General features: G+C 35.9%; 1 protein-coding gene across 3 annotated transcripts; it reads right to left on the reverse strand.

Annotated features, from left to right (window-relative positions):
- Positions 1 to 377: 377 nt before the first annotated feature.
- LOC116213246 (probable disease resistance protein At4g27220) lies at positions 378 to 9,653 on the reverse strand. Of its 3 annotated transcripts, XM_031548115.1 has the most exons (8): positions 9,505 to 9,648; positions 9,089 to 9,142; positions 6,709 to 6,977; positions 5,913 to 6,119; positions 5,172 to 5,426; positions 4,657 to 4,809; positions 4,430 to 4,529; positions 378 to 4,261 (listed from the first exon to the last, which is right to left on the reverse strand). In XM_031548115.1, exon 8 carries the CDS (start codon positions 3,595 to 3,597, stop codon positions 1,453 to 1,455), a length of 2,145 nt encoding a protein of 714 aa, XP_031403975.1. In that variant the 5' UTR covers positions 3,598 to 4,261; positions 4,430 to 4,529; positions 4,657 to 4,809; positions 5,172 to 5,426; positions 5,913 to 6,119; positions 6,709 to 6,977; positions 9,089 to 9,142; positions 9,505 to 9,648; the 3' UTR covers positions 378 to 1,452. The 3 variants fall into 3 exon arrangements, with proteins under 3 accessions (XP_031403975.1, XP_031403973.1, XP_031403976.1); XM_031548113.1 differs by lacking the exon at positions 9,089 to 9,142 and having other exon boundaries at positions 9,505 to 9,653; XM_031548116.1 differs by having other exon boundaries at positions 5,909 to 6,119; positions 9,089 to 9,569.
- Between the last annotated feature and the right edge of the window lie 8,800 nt (positions 9,654 to 18,453).

Below are 18,453 nucleotides of genomic sequence, written 5' to 3' on the forward strand. Positions count from 1 at the left end.
GATGCCGATGGCTTCCTGCCAATCGGGCGCATATGTTTCTGTTCTAAATTGTAATCCATTATCTTTGGTTTGTTGAATCGTTTAGTTCGCCTTATGGGCATTGTCGTCCAAGAGATTGATTTAGAAAAATGTTAAATATGGGGGAAAAATGAGCTTTATTTAGAAACATGTTAATTATAACTTTGTACATGAAATATTTCGGTAATTTAAAGAAATAGTATGCACAAAGTGTTTGATATTAAATATATTATCACATACAATTTTTCATAAAAGAGAGACATATATTATCACATATAGAGAGTTTTCCATATTTTGAGGAATATGCAACGTACATTATATGCCTACAGACATTATAATTATTTAAACATTACTTGTTATTTAAATTAATTAAATATTTATATAATTGAGAATAATAAAAGGTTCATCCATGCAATATTACTCGCACGAAACGCAAATAAAAGCACAGAGTATCTCATCCAGCAAAAAAAGAAAAAAGAAAAAGCACAAGGTATCTTAATTTTTCAAAAAGGGGTTATCTGATGGAGACATAAGGCAGCAGGGCAGTCTTGGCCTCAGGGTGGTCCCACTCCAGAAATTCCCACCATTCTCTATTTCTATCAATTAGTACTATCTCCTTAAGAGAAGGAGGAGGAGAAGCGAATATTCCATCTAGCATTTCGATCCTCTTCAGCTTCGGACATTTCCATATCTCAATGACATGTATGAGATCCCGAAGTCCAGTCCAACTGCATATGCTCTCAAGTTCCTCAAGGCGGTACAATTTTAAGGTCAGCTGCCTTGCCCTTGATTGGCCAGCAGATGATACATCGGGGGACACTAACAAGCTGCTGGTGGTGTTGTTTCCGACCATGGCTCTTTCTCCGTGCTCTAATTCGCGGCCGCCTATCACTTCCTTCATCTGTTTACAATCATCAACAGTGATTTTCTGGAGGTTGGGGAGGAGCATGAATAACTCAAAGAGTTAGCACCCTCTTCATCTTATGACATCCGTAAACCCAAATTTTTGTAAGAAGGAGGGCGGACGTGGCTGCGGGAAATGGTTGTGGGGATGGCATTACTATTATCTCCTCCATATTGGTGGCACTCGAAATTTGAATCCTCCGTAGATTTTGGAGACGAGGGAGCAATTGATGCTCCACCACATTCTTCACCTTTGGACAATTAAAGATTTCAATTGATTCGAGTTGGGAGAAAGCGTGAGGTGATTCTCCTGCTACTGCTTCTGCTCCCATTATACTCTCCATTTCCTCGCAATAAGCAATCTCGAGCAATCTTACTCTCGTGAGGTGCGACACCCCTAACAGATGCTTCAGTGGTGGCGGTGGCTGTCCCCCTATTAGCTCTGGCTGTCTCCCATTTATCCGCAGCACCTCTAGTTCTTCAACACGTGTCAAACTGGCCAAAATATTAATCCACGTCCAATCGTTATACTTAATCCACAATTCCTTCACGTCTCTTGGGAGGGAGATGACAGGTTTCTCCAATCCCGTCCCATACGTTGAAAATTATGAATCTAATATTCTCAACATCACTAAATCTTTCACATAATTCCTCAAACTCCTCCTCCAAATGATCGGGAACTTGATGTTGACCTCCTATGAAGATAATGTACGAGCAGGGGTTTCTTCCTGTCTTGTTATGTGCCTGTGTGTACTTGTTCAGCTCTTTCACATTTTGAAAACGACATCGGATTAACTCCAACTTCTTCAATATTCCAACTTCTTCCCCCTTCACTTCTGCAACACCCGCTATAAGGTGTTGTAGCTTCTGTAACTTACTGATTACTCCATCTGGAATCCTCTCAATTCCTGTCCCTGAAAAGTTGAGATATGTAAGATTAACCAACATCCCCAAACCATGTGGCACTTCTTTAATCTCTGAACACCCTTGGAGGTCCAACTTCCTTAACGATGTCAACTTCTCCAAGGAAGGAAGAAGAGATAATTCAAAGCATTCGTCGAGTATTAGTGCCCTCAACTTTTCTAGGTTCGTGATAGATTCTGGCACTTTTGTGATGCTAGTATCGCTCAAATTAATAACTTTCAACCCCCCCATCCGTTCAAAGAAACATCCTGAGATTTCACGCAGTCTCCAACAGCTACTTAGCAGCAGAGTTGAAAGTTGAGGACAATTTGGTGATATGGAGGATGGAACTACTTCTATGCCATTCCTCGTCAACGAGACCCTTTGAAGATTGGGGAACCATTCATCCTCATCATCCGGCACATCATCCAAATGCAACCCAGATTTCACCATGCATGACTTGTCTGCACTCATGATGCATATGGCCATGTCTCGAATCACATCATGCATCCTCACCCTCCACCGCTGTCGATATGGGACATTTCGATTATTATCCGGTTCAAGGAGACATGCCTTTTCAAGTTCATCTAATAATCGATGGCCTTCATTGTGCATCTTTCGCCTGTTATCCCCATGAATTACCCCCTCATCAATGCAAAACTCTATCAATTCTTCTCTCTTGATTACCTCATCCTCAGGATAGAGAGCACACCGTAAAAGACATTGTTGCTTCTTTGGATCTAAGCAGTTATAACTGTGTTGAAGGATTGGGAAAACACCTCTTCGCATGTCCTGTTGTAGAGCTTGTGATTGTCTTAGTTTTTCCAGCGTGTCTTCCCATCCATAATCACCGTCCACTCCCCTCATGCTTCCCGCCATAACAACAATAGCAAGAGGCAAGCCTTTGCACTCCTGTACAATACACCTCGCAATACGTTCCCGACTAGGAGATAGATTAGAACCAAGTGTATCTACAAACATAGTCCATGCGTCATTATAAGGCAGGGGATCAACCTTGATTTCCTTTTGACACAACATCTCCTGACAAACAGCACGATCTCGAGTTGTCAAGACGAGCTGAATGCCATCCTCCGGCATTCCCACCTCTAGGAGCTCAAAATGCTGCCACATATCGTCTAGAATCATTAGAGTATTCTTTTTCTCTCTCAGATGATTGAACAACAGAGTTGACCTTTCCGCATCATCTTTACCCTTGAAAAGGTCTTGAGCCTTAGTTCTTTCTGCTATCTTATTTTGCAGCTCATGGATGGTGCAATCTTTTGATACGGTAACCCAAAATACACCACGAAAAGCTGCACTCTCATGGGTTTTGTTACGAAGGTGCTTTAGGACCGTTGTTTTGCCCACTCCGGCCATTCCATAGACACCAATGCGTGAAATATTATTTTTCGTTAAGCAATCCCAAATCTCATCCACGATTCTCTGAGACTCCTGCCCCACTAACTCTCGTACTTTGAAAGTTCCACCTACTGCATCTCGTGCTCCGCCAGCTGGCCCAGTAGAAGGCTGCAAGATTGGTGTAGCACTGGATCCAACAACCTCATCGGATGGATCTTGGTTTCCCTCCTCTGGCAAATGAAAGGACTGACCAGCTGGCAATGACATTCTTGAGTTCTCTGGTCTATCGGTTTCAACCTGTAGACCACGTATCACAGAACTGATGGGCATAATACTTCGGTTATTGATGTGCTCTGGAGCATTTGATGGACCTTCCACCTCCCTTTCACCGCAAACTTCTTGTAATAAATTCATACTGGATTCTCCCAAACTAAAGGAATAGACATTCTTGAGTTCTCTGGTCTATCGGTTTCAACGTGTAGATCACGTATCATAGAACTGACGTGAGATTCTGACAAAGTTGGCATGCCCGATGGGATGGCTTCTGGAGGATTCCTCAATTGATCACCTTCGCCCGTGTGAAAGACTGAGCATGGCCTAATACTTCGGTTATCGATGTGCTCTGGAGCATTTGATGGACCTTCCCCCTCTGTTTCACCGCAAACTTCTTGTAATACATTTGGTGGAAATTGTCGACGCAGGCCCACTGCGTTAGGATTCCCCCGCAGTGGTGCATTGTGGTTGCTTTGGTCAAAAAATGGCAAAGGATTCGGCAAATCTGACAACTGTGGCTGTGTGTTCACTTGAGCTGAACTGGTTCCAGTCTCTAGCCTTCTTCTCTTTGTCGTTGCTTCAAAAGCTTTTTTCTTCGTTGCTTCGTTAACCTTTTCACAAACTTTAATTCCTTGGCCTTCAACATTACCCAAATGTGCCTTTATCCGGGAAGCTCCCCCGGAGAATTTTCCACCACAGAACACACACTCCCAACGACATGAGTCACCTTCATTTGATGTGACTTTGACGTGACCCCAGAACGGGTCTCTTGGTTTACCCATTCTAGCTACTGACAGTCGGGCAGCTATAAAACCAAAACACAAATCTTGTGTTAGAGACACTATATAATGTGTCGTAACTCGTGAAAACAGAACTTATCCTATGAATGCAATCAATGCATCCATGACCAAAACTACAGGAAACAATATGAAGACTGGCAAGGAAAGATAATCTCAAGTTGAAGAATCTTTACCTTCAGCAATCTACTATTGATGAATGAAGACTGGCAATAGCGGAGCAGCAATGTGGGAAAAGCCTTGCTAACTTTTCTTATCCCAAAGGCTTAGAAATATCTGCAGAGAACACAGACATATTACAACTCCATCAACATGCTCCATTGCAACTTTATGTGCCTTCATGAGCAACTTAACCGCTATTTCCATAGGATAATAGTATTACCGTAAGGTGCCTGCTGCTTACCTTAAAAGCGTGATCTCAGAACTGACTCACTGTAAAAAGTTCCCCAGTGAAAATGGATGGATCAAACAATGAAAATCAAATCCACTACTACTTAGTCCCCTGTCATCCTTGTTCCATCACCATTCATCAGTGACTGGGTAGACCTCCCCTCACCTGATAAACCATTAAAACAGAATCAGAGCACGCCGAAGAGGTTCTCATCAGATTTGTAACTATTTGTATACAGGAGCATTCTAATACAGTCACTTCGTTTAGCCTGGTTCCCTCAAGAACGACTGTCACACCGTGTCGTCATCTACCCAACAAAATGGAAGTATGTTATCCATGTTAAAAAATGTATGAAGTGGCCACCTCAGTGACTTAACACTCTCCATTTATAATCAATCTATAATCTAACAATATAATATAATGAACTACGAGTGAATTCCTGACTAGCACATCGGCTGTCTGCAAGTAGCATAATAGGGAACTAAACATAAAAGTAGCTTGAGACGATCAAAGCCAGAGCACCTCACCTTCAGCATACGCTCTTCGACTGACGATATCAGGATGCACAACATCAGCTACAAACCTTCGAGGCTTATAGTTTCTATAGATAAGCATCAAGAAGCCTGAATATGCAAAAATATAGGACCCGGAAAGACATTAGCAATGGCAGAAGCTAGGTTGATGCAGTACTGAGCTTGCCCCTTTCAATGGTGAGGGTAGGTTCAGTTCCAAAATCATAGAACTCTCCAACTTCTAGATATAGGTACAGTTTCCACTTGGACCTGCATACACAGTCAGACAGAGAAACGAAAGGAAAATTAATTGAAAGGACAGCTCCAGGCACGAAAAGCATCATGGGAAGGACATAGTGAAACATTCCCATTCCGCGTGTGCTGGTGGAATTGCAGTTCCACCATGAGCAGGGCAGATCTATCTATTCCTGCTTACTTTGATATAACTAGACTACCCTGCTGAAGTAGGACGCTTAACGACGCCAAATTTTATTACCCAAAGTAATGATCAAGCCATATACAATGGAACAGATTAAAAAGAAACACGTACTCACAATTTCTGCCAAGCAGGGCAGATCTACCTACTCTGGCTTACTTTGAAATAACTAGACTACCCTGCTGAAATTCGGAAGCGTAACAACCCCGAACTGCAAATATTTAGCCCTACTCCTTATTCCTTCACAGTATCTATCACCAACGCAAAGTGATGATCGAGGCATATACAATGAAACTGATTAAAAAGAAGCACGCACTCACAATTTCCGCAGGGGCAGGGCAGGGCAGGTCAACCTCCAAGATGTCCCAGAGATGGGACCATCACCAACCAAAAGATTTCCAGCAAGCTAGCAGATTGTTGAAACTCGGCAAAAGGAAAAATCTAGCAAGCAGATGAGCCGAGTGAAACCGGCAGTTTGAGAGAAAAGGTTTCAACAAACTTCTGGGTAGTGACCCTGCAAACCAATGCTGTAGAACAGAAAACCATATTCACATTAATTTCTGCAAAAGTGAAAGCGTTCTCAAAGTCAATGGTTGCTTCTTGTTTGCACAGAGCAAAGGCAACTTGTGGGGAAATGACTAGGAAATTGCTCAGATAAACTTGTCAGGCTGTCATTTTCTAGTTATCCAAATGGATCAAAAAAGAACAATTTAGAGCGGATTTTGAACTTTCAATTGAGATAGCGTTCGGCACGGTTGATATCTTGGATATGTGTTAAGGCAGTATCTTGCAATTGCAGCATTAGTCGAATGATTAATTAGTTCATTGATCGCAAAGAATCGCCTGCGAACATCACACCAAAAAATTTTGTGGAACCGTGAATTAATTCGTGGTGTTTGAGAAACATGGCACTTTGGGAGGACGTTAAACATGTATGAAGTGGCCATCCTAGTGACTTAAACACTCTCTATCTATGATTTAACAATATAGTTTATTTGAACTACTGGTTGCTCCCTGAATAGCACATCAGCTGTCTGCAGGTAGTTGTCCGCAGGTAGCATAATAAGGAGCTAAACATAAAAGTAGCATGAGACGAATAAAGTCAAAGCACCTTACCTTTAGCATACACTCTTTGATTGATGATATCAGGGTTTGTTACATCAGCTACGATGTCAAGAAGTCCTCCAACCTTCGAGGCTTATAGTTTCCATAGATAAACATCGAGATGCCTGAATATGCAGGAATATTGGACCCCGAAAGACATTAGTACCACCAGCAGGATTCATGCACTACCAAACTCGCCCTTTTTGATGGTGAGGATAGGTTCAGTTCCAATATCATAGAACTCTCCAACTTCTAGATATAGGTTCAGTTTCTACTTGGTCCTGCATAGTCACACAAAGAAACATAAGGAAAAATAATTGAAAGTGCAGCTTCATGAACACTAAAACGATCCTTTCCTTGTGTGCTGGCGGAATTGCAAGTTTATTTTGATGCGTCCACAGTTAGACTTTTGAAAGTGAGCTCTTTAAGTCTTTTACTTTCTCTCGCATGAACTTTTGTAGAATTTTTGAGTTCTCCAATTTTATGTATGTGACTAACATAAAACACAATGTAACACCATATAAATCTTGACGATCTTGAAGACAAAAATTTATTGTGTCATGGTTGCAATTTTTCCTCTTAACTTTGAATCATAATTTTGACTATGTTAGATTTTTCAAGATTTATATTGATTAATCTTCTTTAATATTTTATGTCATTTGTGAAATTAAATTATCATTAGCATTAATATCTAATAATATATTGTATGTTATCTATTGTAAATTACTATTTTTAATAATTTGGAGTACATATTTTATATTAGCGAAAAGAGGATCATGTTTTATCCTGTATAATGCACGGGCTACGTGACTAGTATATAATATAAAACGGAGTTGTAGCAGGTCCAGTCAAACGCTCTCAGAACGCTCAGTAATTAAATGAAATTTTCTCAGTTTTTTTGTATTCTTTAAAACAAATTTTAATTTTCTAAATATATAGATATAGATTTGTGGAATTATTCATTACTTTCTCAAATTTTTAAGGTTTCTAGTAAAATGATTTTTTAAAATTTTTAGTTGTTAAACATATAAACATAGATTTGTGAGAAAGATCGTTATTTTTTAGGTTCTTTGAACTTTTATAGAAGATGAAACTTTTACTTTTAAATTTTTTATGACATATAAATATAAAATTGTGGGACCAATTATTATTTATTAGAGTTTTTTAGCTTTTCTAAGAAACAATTTTAATTTTTTCAAATATATTCATATAAATCTATACGACTGGTCAATATTTCTCATTTTTTATAATTTTTTAAAATTATAAATATTTTATGGAAAGATCTATATTATATTTTTTAAGGTTTCTTGTAAAATGATTTTTAAAAATTTTTAGTTGTTAAACATATAAACATAGATTTGTGGGAAAGATCGTTATTTTTTAGGTTCTTTGAACTTTTATAGAAGACGAAACTTTTACTTTTAAATTTTTTATGACGTATAAATATAGAATTGTGCAGTGTTATCAGAACCGGACCGGATGATGAACTGGAAGGGGTATGGGGTCATGGGTTTATGGGTCCAACCGAGGGTTCGATGGGTCGGACCGCACGTTTATTTAAAATTAAAATAAATATTCATATTATTAAAAAAATTATGATAATTAAGATAAAAGTATGATGATTTTAAAGAAATATAACAATAGTATAAGAAAGTATCTATATTTAATATTTCTTACTTCAAAATAAATATTTTATTTTAATAAGTACTTAAAAGTAGAGTAAAAAGAACAAAACAGTGGTGGTGGCTTGGTTGGTAGTATGCTAATATGAGAAGCAAGAGGTCATGAGTTCAAATCCTTACACAATCAACCAATTTTTACATTAAATAGGAAACCCATAAAAACCCATAGAACCGGCCGGTTCAATGAAATTTTGCTTAAAATCGACCGGTTCAATGGGTCCGGCGGTTCAAAGCTGCCATTTCGATTTTCAGGCGAACCGGACCGGACATAGTGCCGGTTCCTGGTCCGACCGGTCGAACCGGTCGGTCCGATCCGGTTTTGATAACAATGGAATTGTGGGACCAATTATTATTTATTCGAGTTTTTTATCTTTTCTAAGAAACAATTTTAATTTTTTCAAATATATTCATATAAATCTATAGGACTGGTCAGTATTTCTCATTTTTTATAATTTTTTAAAATTATAAATATTTTATGGAAAGATCTATATTATATTATTTATGAAACGTTATAAATAAGGTATGTACCGCACAGAAACTGTGACTGATCCATCTATGAAAAATATTGCTACCACTAGAGTATTTCAATCTTTTGCATGATCTGATCTAATTTTATGTATGCGATTAACATAAGACGCGATGTGACACCGTATGAATCTTGACAATGTTGAAGATAAAAGTTCATCCGTACTGCAAGCTTGATGCAGTACCTAACTTTCCCTTTTCGATGGTGAGGATCGGTTCGGTTCCAACATCATAGAACTCTGCATCTTCAAGATATAGGTTCAATTTCCACTTGGACCACAAAGAAACAAAAGGAGAAATATTTGAAAGGACACATGTTATATATATGCACAAAAAGCATCATGTCGGAAGGACATAGTAAAACATTCCTTTTCTCTTCTGCGGTTGGAATTGCAGTTCTGCCGCGAGCAGGGCAGATCTATCTATTCCTGCTTACTTTGGAATGACTAGACTGCCCTGCTGAAGTAAGGAAGCATAACAACGCCCAACTTCCAATATTTAGCCCTACTCCTTGTTTGTTCCATCACCGTATCCATCACCAACCCAAAGTAATGATCAAGCCATATACAGAGAGAGAAACTGATTAAAAAGAATCACGTACTCATAATTTCCGGGGAGGCAGGACAAGTCAACCTCCAAGATCTCGCCGAGATGGGACGATCACCAACCGAAAGATTCCCAACAGGCTAGCAGATCGGTGAAACTCGGCAAAAGGAAAAATCTTGCAAGCAGATGAAACCGGCAGTTTGAGAGAAAAAGGTTTCAACAAACGGCTGGGTAATGACTCTGCAATGCAATGCCGCAGAACAAAAAAGCCATACTCACATTTCTACAAAGAGGAAAGTGAAAGTGTTCTCAAAGTCAATGGTTGCTAGGAAATTGCTCGGTCCACACCTAATGGGAATAGATAGATGATTTTTTTTTTCCAAATGGATCAAAAATAACAATTTAGAGCAGAGTTGTATTGATTAAGTCATTGATTGCAGAGGACTGCCCACACCAAATAAATTTTGTGAAACTTATTTGAGAAACTTGGCACTTTGGCCGGACGGGATTCCTATTTTACCCTCCTGTTCGATGCATTTGGACCCTCCGGGGTTTTGATCTCCAGCAGTACAAAGAAAAACTGAGATTTCTCGTGGACCCGCGAAATATTTGATCGGAACAAGCAATTGAAAGAGAAACTGCTGCAGAGAATCCTTTGTAGCAAAAACATGCTTAAATTGCCCGTTCGATTTCAAAAAAAAATTATTAACTCTACTTCACTTATCCTTAATTCAACAACACGATTATTATTTTTTCTTTTTTCTTCTAACTATTCAATTCAATTTTTACTATTAAATTCTTACCCTTGGCTGTTCTTACCATATCCCACGCATTAATCGGATGCATCTTTTTTTTTTTTCTTTTTTCCTTCCTGTCCTTTGTTATTCCCATACTCATTTACATCCTCGTTCCTTTACCGCGACCGGGGAAGTAGGTGAGTTTAAGCTCAAACAAAGAAACATAAATTTGACATCAAATAGGCCAACATCTGAGGTGGCACGAGAAATAATTATTATGAACGTGGTCACCCCAATAAATGTAGATGATCGGCATTGGCCGGTCAGGTCCAAGTAAATTATACAAGGTTTACATCCAGAAGAATACATACCTCATCATCCAAAATGAAAATAATAAGATCAAATTATAAAGGTTATCCTTATCCCTTCGCAATTCTTGTTTGGGTAGTATTAGGAAATGGATGGAGTGGAAAAATCTAGAGATACTATTTGACCATTATACCCCTTTTCTTTTCTCTTTTGAAGAATGTGTGCCACAATTGTAACTAAATTGCACATTTTTCTCTCGAATTAAATGCTCCTGACCGGAAGTTTATCCAGAATTATTTTTAATAAGGTTTTAAACCGGTGCGGTGTACTCTAATTATGGCGTGAATATGAGGGTTGATTTTATATTATCAAAAGTTGTAAGAATATCAATAACTTAAGAAAAATGCATAAACATTATAACATATCTATCTATCTATTATTATTATTATTATTATATTGGAGAAGAGTGTAGTTGTTGTGGAACATTTTTCTTCTGGAAACACCCACACTAGATATAATCCAATAATTTAGAACCATTGCATGAAGGATAAAATAGTAAATTTGAGAAGTAACCGTCTCACCCACTATCTTCTTCCCATTTCTCTCTTTCCAAATTTCTCTCCAATTTTTGCTCTTTCCCTCTCCCTCCTCACGACAACGTTTTCTTTTTCTTTTACCCTCTCTCTTCTCATTCAATATCATACTATTTTTTTTTACTAAAACTTTATTATATAAAAAATTTCCTATTTTAAAATTCTAAGAATTATTCATGATTTTTGGATATAGTGAAATAGGAGATATAATTACTAATCAAAGAAATAGGAGATACTATTTTTTCAAAAGAAAAGTAATGTACACAATATATTAACATATGAAAAAAGTAAATAATAATAATAATAATAATAATTAAGTGATATTGCACGTAGCACTGGTACGCAATCTATCATATCTATAAACACATGTGAATATATATTCATATATATATTGACTGTAATTATCTTTAAAAGTTTCGATAGAGGAGGCATTAGAGTTCTAGAAAATAAAAGAGATAGGGAGTTTCAAAAGTGAGAAAATTGGTTTCTTTTATTGGGAGGAAAAATATTGGAAGAGGCAAGGAAGAACACTCCATTAAATGTTCGTCTTTTCCACAATTTTTTTTTTCAATTTTTACTTAAAAGGATAAATTCTTTTAGAGATTATCAATTTCTTTTTACTTTTTCACCATAGTATTCGAAAATCTAATTAAGCCCTGATTAGCCCAGTCGAGTAAGATCGACCTATTAAGAGATAAACCTCTCTTAGCATGAATTTTTTACATTCACAAGGATTCAAACCCGGAACCTTGTTTAAGTATAACAAACACCGAATCGTCTAAACCAATCAACATTGATAATTTCTTTTCACTTTGATTCATTCTTTTCTTCTCTTCTTATTCTTCTTACGCAACTATCTGACAGTCATCATACTAACCAACACCACAACACTTCTCATTGTACGTAGCGTGGATCATGAATTCTCAAGCCTAAACCCGACTTTAGACTCGAAGAGAATAAATCACGTCTAAACCCGAGAAATAACACCCAAAATGACATTAGAAGAAGATAAATCTATCAACTTTATCAATAAAATATAGTTCTTGATTATTCTCTTTTCCAATGAGAGGGACTAGATATATATGGGGAAGACAACTCTTAAGGGTCTAAAATAGGAAATTGATAGCTAGACTTATACAAAGTAACTTCCTAAAACAAAAAATGTAATTATTCCAAAGTGGAAATTTAAAACTCTTGACACAAACTAAAATAGGAGCTAATATCTAATTATAAATATCTTTCTATCTAAATAAAATATACTAACCTAATTAATTGTATGTTTGATAACAAAATTAAATATTACTTAACTTAACTTAATTTTTCCCTCAATTCAATAAGACAATCATTAATTTTTTATTTTTTTCAAATTCTTTCTCATACTTTTTATTATCTATTATTATAATTAAAATTTCAATACTAAATTCTCTCAACTATTCAACACTTTCCTCAATTTTAGTACTTTTTCCTTAATTCAATAATACAGTCATTATTTTTTATCTTCTTTTTCAAAATGTCGCACGTATTTTTTCCAACTACTTTTATCTTTATCTCTTTAAATCAAACTAAATCAAACTTAACTTTATTATTAAATGCTATGTAAAATTCTAATTTTCCTAATTTATAGATCAAGATACCTCATTTTCCATTTCCATATTACGAGAATTCTTCCTTGATACATTATTTCTTATGATTTTACTTTTTATAATCTAGAATAATCATATATATATCCAATCGCAAGTTATAAAATATTATAAATAAGTCTTATTTTCCTAAAAAAATTTCTTAAATTATGTTTCTTCTTTTTTTTCTTTTTCAATTCAAATATATACTTTCCAATTATTTTGCATTTCTAAAATAATATTTTAGAGTAAGTGATTCCAACCTGAACCATACAGGGTTGTGAAGGGACAATTGGCCTATATTAAACTTATTTGTTGTCACTTTAACGGAATAAAGCAATACTCTCCAACTCAAACTAAATTATGACAATATAATATGGTTATGATCAATATAATATTACAACATAACTATTTTAATTGAGAAAATTATAAACTTTTCCAGCACAACATGCGGGTTTTCATCTAGTTATTCAATATAACACAAGCAAATTCAACAATTGATTCTTGGAGGAAACCAATCTTCCACATAACTAAGAAATCATGAAGACTTCCTAATGAAACATGAGGCTTCCTAAAACACACAAAGCACATGGACTCCAATTCTACGATTTCCTTCCCCTATCTTGACTCTCCCTACTTCATTTCCCTCAATTCTCCTCTAACTTGCACCTTAGCTCTCTCTCTCTCCCTCCCTTTCTCCCCCTCTATGTTCCTTTCGGTTTTTTTTTTCAGCATAAAAACAGAGCAAGGAAGAAAATGGGAGAAGTCAATGGCGGTGGATTTGTTGGGGAAGGATGGAAGGCCACGTGGGGCCTCTTGCTACCATTTCTTTTTCTTTTTTTTTCTTTTTTTTCTTTTTGGTTCCAGTAAACGTGTATCATATATATACATGTATATATATAAGCATGTAAATATATGTATGCTATTTGAATATAAAAAATGTCGGATCTCACAATCTCCCCCACTAATAAAAATTTCGTCCTCGAAATTTGTTTGAGGAATCAGAAAAAAATTATTAAAGTTCATAGCACTCTCAGATCCCCATACTAATTACGCTATAACATCTTGGCTCCTCTGCCACTCTGATAACTTAAATGATCTGTAGTTAGGAGCATACCAAAAACAATGCACAAGGCCTGATTGGCATGCCCCCACAGAGACAATTCCTTGCATATTTATGTGGAAGTTTTTTTTTTCCTTGTTCTACGAAATACCAATTGCCATGTAGCGAAAGCAGCCTTGATCCAGTATAAGCTTAAAATAGATTCCCAACATGGAAAGGAAAAAAAAAAAGAATCAGAATAAATGGGAATCATATGTAACACAACCTTCAACACAACAGATCAGATCATTATATAGAAATTAAAACTTTAATTAATGTCAACCCAAAAGAATGAAATATTAAATATTATCAAATTAAGCAAAATACATACAGAAGGAAATCAACAAGAACTTATCTCAACCTTAGTCAAGGACGATTAAAATGTCCCATCACATCATGGAAATCAAACAACACTGGTTTAAGAACAAAAGCTCTCAACCATATGAAATTCTCATTCAAAAGAACCACAACTCACTCAAAGCCAAACATATACATTAATCAAATAAGTAACTCATGCATCAAATCTAAGATTCGATACCAGCAAATTTGTTTCACCTAAAGAGCAAAGGAATATGTCATCACATTACTAACAGTAAGCACAATCATTCCCTAACATATATATTCAAAAATTTGTAGAAGCTTCTTGAGAACTGACCTGAGAAGATCATTGAACTACAGAAACCCGAACACTTTTCGTTTACCCAGATCTTCAACGATAAATTATTTATTTTGACTCAAAAAGGCATGCAAAGGTTCCAATCTGTATTACTTAGCAAAAGCACAAATTCCTTAAATAATAAACAATACGAAATAGAAAAATCATCTTAAAAGGTGTATGACATCATCAAAAAGCTTCTCGAGGATCAACCAATAACTAAAGTCTACAGGATCTCCCAACCTAGGCTCTGATACCAAAATTGTAACGACTCGAAATTTCAGCTGGATTTTTCATATATTTCCTCGATATCCATTACCACATAACTATTCGCCTAAAAATGGCTTTCCATAAATTCCCAAAATATAAAACCAATTTGGTAAGCTCTAATATGTATATACATCTCAAAAGAGAGAAATTTTATTTTCTTAATCAATCACTAAACCAAACTAAACAAAAATTTCAGGTCGTAATATATTCAAATACACTCTATACAAAAAAAAATACTTATCAAATAACTAAGGTTCTTACCTAGTCCTCCGAGCTGATCCCCAATATCAAAAGAGTTCTCATGTGCTGCTAATCTAGCTCTTAACTCATCTGAAAAACTTATGCAGAGTGTGAGCTGCATCTCAGTGAGTACTAAATTCCAAAGCAAAATGAATTATTATCAAATAAATATTTAATTGAAAACAACCAAATATTCAAATAAATAATAAAATCACATTCAATGCAACTATCAACTCACCGCACACATAATATATATACATATATATATATACAAACTATATTAATAATTTTATCCAATATAATAACTAAATTAAGTCCTACGAATGAATACACATAACTCTTCTAACCATTTCTCTAATATCCAATATCACATAAACATCAAATATCCATTCATTAGCATTCCATAGAAACTCACAACACAATCACTTGACAGATTCAGCTCTAACAACAACACGGTTTTCACAGAACAACTTCAGACAATCTCAACAATATCACATCCCCAGCACTCTCACATCTCCAACAATCATAGTAGACAAACAATATACAATACAACCAATCAATATAGCCATAGGATTGCATCTCCTCGCAACAGAGTTATGACGATACCGTGATCCCGCACATCTCATTCATATAATCCTCAACTCCCAATATCCATGTCTCATAAGCGGGGGTTGCCCATTATCCTCCGGCAGTAGGAGTCTAGGCGTCCATTTTATATCCCGCCGGATCAGCGGTCTAGACGTCCCTTTTTGTATCCCACCGGATTAGCGGTTTAGGCGTCCCTTTTTATATCCCGCCGGATCAGCGGTCTAGGCGTCCATTTTTGTATCTTGCCGGATCAGCAGTCTAGGCGTCCCTTTTTGTATCCCGCCGGATCAGCGGTCTAGGCGTCCCTTTTTGTATCCCGCCGGATCAGCGGTCTAGGCGTCCATTTTTGTATCCTGCCGGATCAGCAGTCTAGGCGTTCCTTTTTGTATCCCGCCGAATCAGCGGTCTAGGCGTCCTATTTATAAACCGCCGGATCAGCGGTCCCATGGCTATAATCAAACAACAATCACAAGCACAAACAATTGCAACCATGCCATCGCACCTCATATATCATCATACACGAGCACAATCTCAATCACATTACAATAGTACCACATTATCATTACATATCTCATACACAATCAACATATACAATCACACTGCATATCTCAAATCAAAATAAACATAAAATGCAATACCTCTCAAATCATTTCACACCACATAGCAAGACCCATTCATTAATCTAACTATCACTATATTCTTCTTAAATAAATTATATAACTATAATACATCATTTTACAAGGGAATAGAGTACTCACATAATATATGTATATATATATATTTATTAATGATTTCACAATGGAATGAAATACTCACAGAGACCCAAAAAAAGATAGCTCAATGGGTCGAGCCTTTCGGATGTATGGTCTCGGTCTCCTTAGCCCCGAACCATGTTGAGTATATGAGCAAATGCCAGTTTCAGCTTCAATTCTACGATTTCCTTCCCCTATCTTGACTCTCCCTACTTCATTTCCCTCAATTCTCCTCTAACTTGCACCTTAGCTCTCTCTCTCTCTCCCTCCCTTTCTCCCCCTCTATGTTCCTTTCGGTTTTTTTTTTCAGCATAAAAACAGAGCAAGGAAGAAAATGGGAGAAGTCAATGGCGGTGGATTTGTTGGGGAAGGATGGAAGGCCACGTGGGGCCTCTTGCTACCATTTCTTTTTCTTTTTTTTTCTTTTTGGTTTCAGTAAACGTGTATTATATATATATATATATGTATGTATATATATAAACATGTAAATATATGTATGCTATTTGAATATAAAAAATGTCGGATCTCACATTATCCTTAACCCTTCGCAATTCTTGTTTGGGTAGTATTAGGGAATGGATGGGGTGGAAAAATTTAGAGATACTATTTGACCACTATACCCCTTTTCTTTTCTCTTTTGAAGAATGCGTGCCACAACTGTAACTAAATTGCACATCTTTCTCTTGAATTAAATGCTCCTGACCGGAAGTTTATCCAGAATTATTTTTAATAAGGTTTTAAACCGGTGCGGTGTACTCTAATTATGGCGTGAATATGAGGGTTGATTTTATATTATCAAAAGTTGTAAGAATATCAATAACTTAAGAAAAATGCATAAACATTATAACATATCTATCTATCTATTATTATTATTATTATTATTATATTGGAGAAGAGTGTAGTTGTTGTGGAACATTTTTCTTCTGGAAACACCCATACTAGGTATAATCCAATAATTTAGAACCATTGCATGAAGGATAAAATTGTAAATTTGAGAAGTAACCGTCTCACCCACTATCTTCTTCCCATTTCTCTCTTTCCAAATTTCTCTCCAATTTTTGCTCTTTCCCTCTCCCTCCTCACGACAATGTTTTCTTTTCCTTTTACCCTCTCTCTTCTCTTTCAATATCATACTATTTCTTTGCCTAAAACTTTATTATATAAAAAATTTCCTATTTTAAAATTCTAAGAATTATTCATGATTTTTTGATATAGTGAAATAGGAGATATAATTAATAATCAAATAAATAGGAGATATTATTTTTTCAAAAAAAAGTAATGTACATAATATATTAACATATGAAAAAACTAAATAATAATAATAATAATAATTAAATGATATTGCGCGTAGCGCTGGTACGCAATCTATAATATATATAAACACATGTGAATATATATTCATATATATATATTGACTGTAATTATCTTTAAAAGTTTCGATAGAACTTTTTAGGAGGCATTAGAGTTCTAGAAAATAAAAGAGACAGGGAGTTTCAAGAGTGAGAAAATTGGTTTCTCTTATTGGGAGGAAAAATATTGGAAGAGGGAAGGAAGAACACCCCATTAAATGTTCGTCTTTTCCACAATTTTTTTTTTCAATTTTTACTTAAAAGGATAAATTTTTTGAGAGATTATCAATTTCTTTTTACTTTTTCACCATAGTATTCGAAACTCCAATTAAATCCCGATTAGCTCAGTCGAGTAAGATCGACCTATTAAGGGATAAACCTCTCTTAGCGTGAATTTTTTACATTCACAAGGATTCAAACTCGGAACCTTGTTTAAGCATAACAAACACCGAATCGTTTAAACCAACCAACATTGATAATTTCTTTTCACTTTGATTCATTCTTTTCTTCTCTTCATTTGCTCTCTCTTACTTTTCCTCTTATTCTTCTTCTCTACCTTATACGCTTACGCAACTATCTGACAATCATCATACTAACCAACACCAGAACACTTCTCATTGTACGTAGCGTGGATCATGAATTCTCAATCCTAAACCCGACTTTAGACTCGAAGAGAATAAATCACTTCTAAACCCGAGAAATAACACCCAAAATGACATTAGAAGAAGATAAATCTATCAACTTTATCAATAAAATATAGTTCTTGATTATTCTATTTTCCAATGAGAGG

This window comes from Punica granatum, chromosome 7 (genome assembly GCF_007655135.1).
Source record: "Punica granatum isolate Tunisia-2019 chromosome 7, ASM765513v2, whole genome shotgun sequence".
Taxonomy (NCBI): domain Eukaryota; kingdom Viridiplantae; phylum Streptophyta; class Magnoliopsida; order Myrtales; family Lythraceae; genus Punica; species Punica granatum.

Bases quoted from the DNA above. Each gene is read 5' to 3' on its own strand.
- LOC116213246 (XM_031548113.1), bottom strand. From the start codon at position 3,597: ATGAATTTATTACAAGAAGTTTGCGGTGAAAGGGAGGTGGAAGGTCCA.